Source organism: Magnolia sinica, chromosome 14 (assembly GCF_029962835.1).
Source record: "Magnolia sinica isolate HGM2019 chromosome 14, MsV1, whole genome shotgun sequence".
In the NCBI taxonomy this organism is placed as follows: domain Eukaryota; kingdom Viridiplantae; phylum Streptophyta; class Magnoliopsida; order Magnoliales; family Magnoliaceae; genus Magnolia; species Magnolia sinica.
The window spans coordinates 66,985,864-66,988,310 of NC_080586.1; the positions used below are offsets into that span (position 1 = coordinate 66,985,864).

A 2,447-nucleotide genomic window follows, 5' to 3' on the forward strand; every position below is an offset into this window, starting at 1 on the left:
GAATCCTCACAAAGGCTCGAAGATCTCCCCCTCAAGATCTTCGAAAGATAAGAGTGAATCTCGACGATCTCGGGATTTCGCAATCTGAGGGAGATTCTAGATCACGTCAAATCTCCAAGATATTAGGGGAGATCCCCTTCCATAAATAGGTAAGCTTCCCCCACAATTGGAGGTACGTTTACGAAATCCCTAAACACCTGACTAATCTCTTTTCTGGGGATTCTACTTTCAAGACCACAATCCTGACTTAGGCATCGAAGAGTCCCTTGAATAAACCAGGGCCTCCTTTGTCTCTTACCTCTGCCTGTGCAGGATCAAGAAGGAATATCGTAAAGGGTCTGCCGGAAAACTACATCAACAGTTTGACGCCATCTGTGGGAACGACACAGTTAGGTCATTCCAGCCCTACTGGTGAACATTCAATATTCAATATTCAACAATGGCAAAAGGAAAAAAGAAAGCCCAATCTCCCCATATAGCCATTTCGATCACTACTGTGCCTACGCCCATCTAAGCCATGCAGCCTTCGAATGCCCTGAGTGACAGGAGAGCCACCGTGGCTCCCCGCATCATCAGGCCACTTCAGGATCGAGCCAACGTGGTCAGCAAAGACATGGTAGGGGCGGTCGACGAGATTTTCTCTCTCGAGAGAGGTTGGAGAAATCAGAGCCGACCTAAGCTATTTGAAGCGAATGATGAAAAATATGCAGCCTCAACACGTCCATGAGCCCGATCACCAAGGGGAGGGACAGTTAAGCCACGTTCGACCTTGCACTAACCCTTCTTGACCCTCCGTCGTACATGTAGCCTCGCCACAGAGCCCTCAACCTGCCCTTACTGAACCTGTTTCATCTCACGTGTCGGGGACAGTTCCACTACCTGCCTCCGACTTGCAGCATGAGATAGATTGGCGGAGACGCAACAGGGCGCCAATCGAGGCCACCGCCGACAGCAAGGAACCTTGGAGGACCGAGCTGCAAACCCTACAACGACAAATCGCTGATATGAAGCAGACTTACTGAGGTAATATGACTACTCCGGAAGAGACAGATCCCCATTCACAATCGACATTATGCAGGCGTGATTGCTGGATAGGTTTCGATTGCCTCAAATCAGCCCCCACACAGGGAGCACTAACCCAACAGAGCACATGGAGTCATTCCGAACCTACATGGAACTCCATAACGCATCTGATGTCGTCATGTGCCGAGCCTTCTTGCTGACCTTGGCCGATGCTGCACGGCTTTGGTTTAAACAGTTAAAACTAAGGTCCATCAAATCATTTTCCGAGCTCAGCAAGGCCTTCCTCACCAATTTCAGTAGAGGAAAGAAAAGACTCAAAGCGCCAGCTCATCCGATGAATATAGTCCAGAGAGACGACGGGCTCTTAAAAGATTATATCAAGCACTTCAATATGGAAGCACTACAAGTACGAAAACACTCAAACAAAACCGCACTGAACGCCATCATGACCGGCCTGAGAGACAAGTCGTTCCTCTTCTCTTTGGATAAGAACCCTCTTACTATGTTGGCCAAGTTCCTGAACCGATCACAGAAGCATGCTAATGTCAAAGAATCCTGGATCTTACAAGACGCCGTTCAAAAAAAAAAGTTCTGCGATCAAAGAGCACATGAATAAAGAACCAGACTCGGCCAATGTGAGATAAAAATGAAAGGATGATCGGTCTCACAATGACTGCAGGTTGAGCAAATGACCTAATAGCAAGTTCACCGCTTACACCTCGCTGAACAAACCTCAAGAGAAGATCCTGATGAAAATAAAGGATGAGCGCTTCGTTCAGTGGCCGAACAAGCTATGGGGCATTCCCGACCGAAGAAGCAAGAACAAATATTGCTACTTTTATCATGATCATGGGCATAACACGAGCAATTGTTACCACCTCAAACAGGAGATCAAAAGGCTTATCCGGGAAGGCCACCTCGGTGAGCACATAGATCAAAGAGGAAGCCGGGCCACGGCGACCGATGAACAACCGATTGACAATAAGCCAACTGGTGAGATTCGAACAATTTTTGGAGGCCATAAAGGTGGAGGTGATACGAACAATGCCTAAAAGGTTCATGCAAGGAGCATCGGACACCTAGAAGCAAAAATCATGGTCTTACCCAACCCATGAAAGAGAGAAAATTAGAAAGGTACAGCGTGACTTTCACCGATGAAGACACCCAAGGCGTCCACCACCCTTACGACGACACTTTGACAGTCACTGTTACTATAGCTAATCAGAAGGTCTTCCGAATTCTCATCGATACAGGGTTGTCTGCGGACGTACTTTTCCTCCAGGCTTTCAACAAGATGGGTGTTGGTCGGGCTTCACTTCGAGCAGTAAAAACTCCCTTGATCAGATTCTCTGGAGGTCAGGGTATGCCCGAAGGGATTGTCCAGCTTCCACTAATAGCTGAAGATGACAAATCAGACCACTGTG

General features: G+C 47.8%; 1 protein-coding gene across 1 annotated transcript; it reads left to right on the forward strand.

Annotated features, from left to right (window-relative positions):
* Positions 1-1,150: 1,150 nt before the first annotated feature.
* LOC131224996 (uncharacterized) lies at positions 1,151-1,639 on the forward strand. The gene has a single exon (XM_058220426.1). The coding sequence runs from the start codon at positions 1,151-1,153 to the stop codon at positions 1,637-1,639; it is 489 nt and encodes a 162-aa protein (XP_058076409.1).
* The last annotated feature ends 808 nt before the right edge of the window (positions 1,640-2,447 follow it).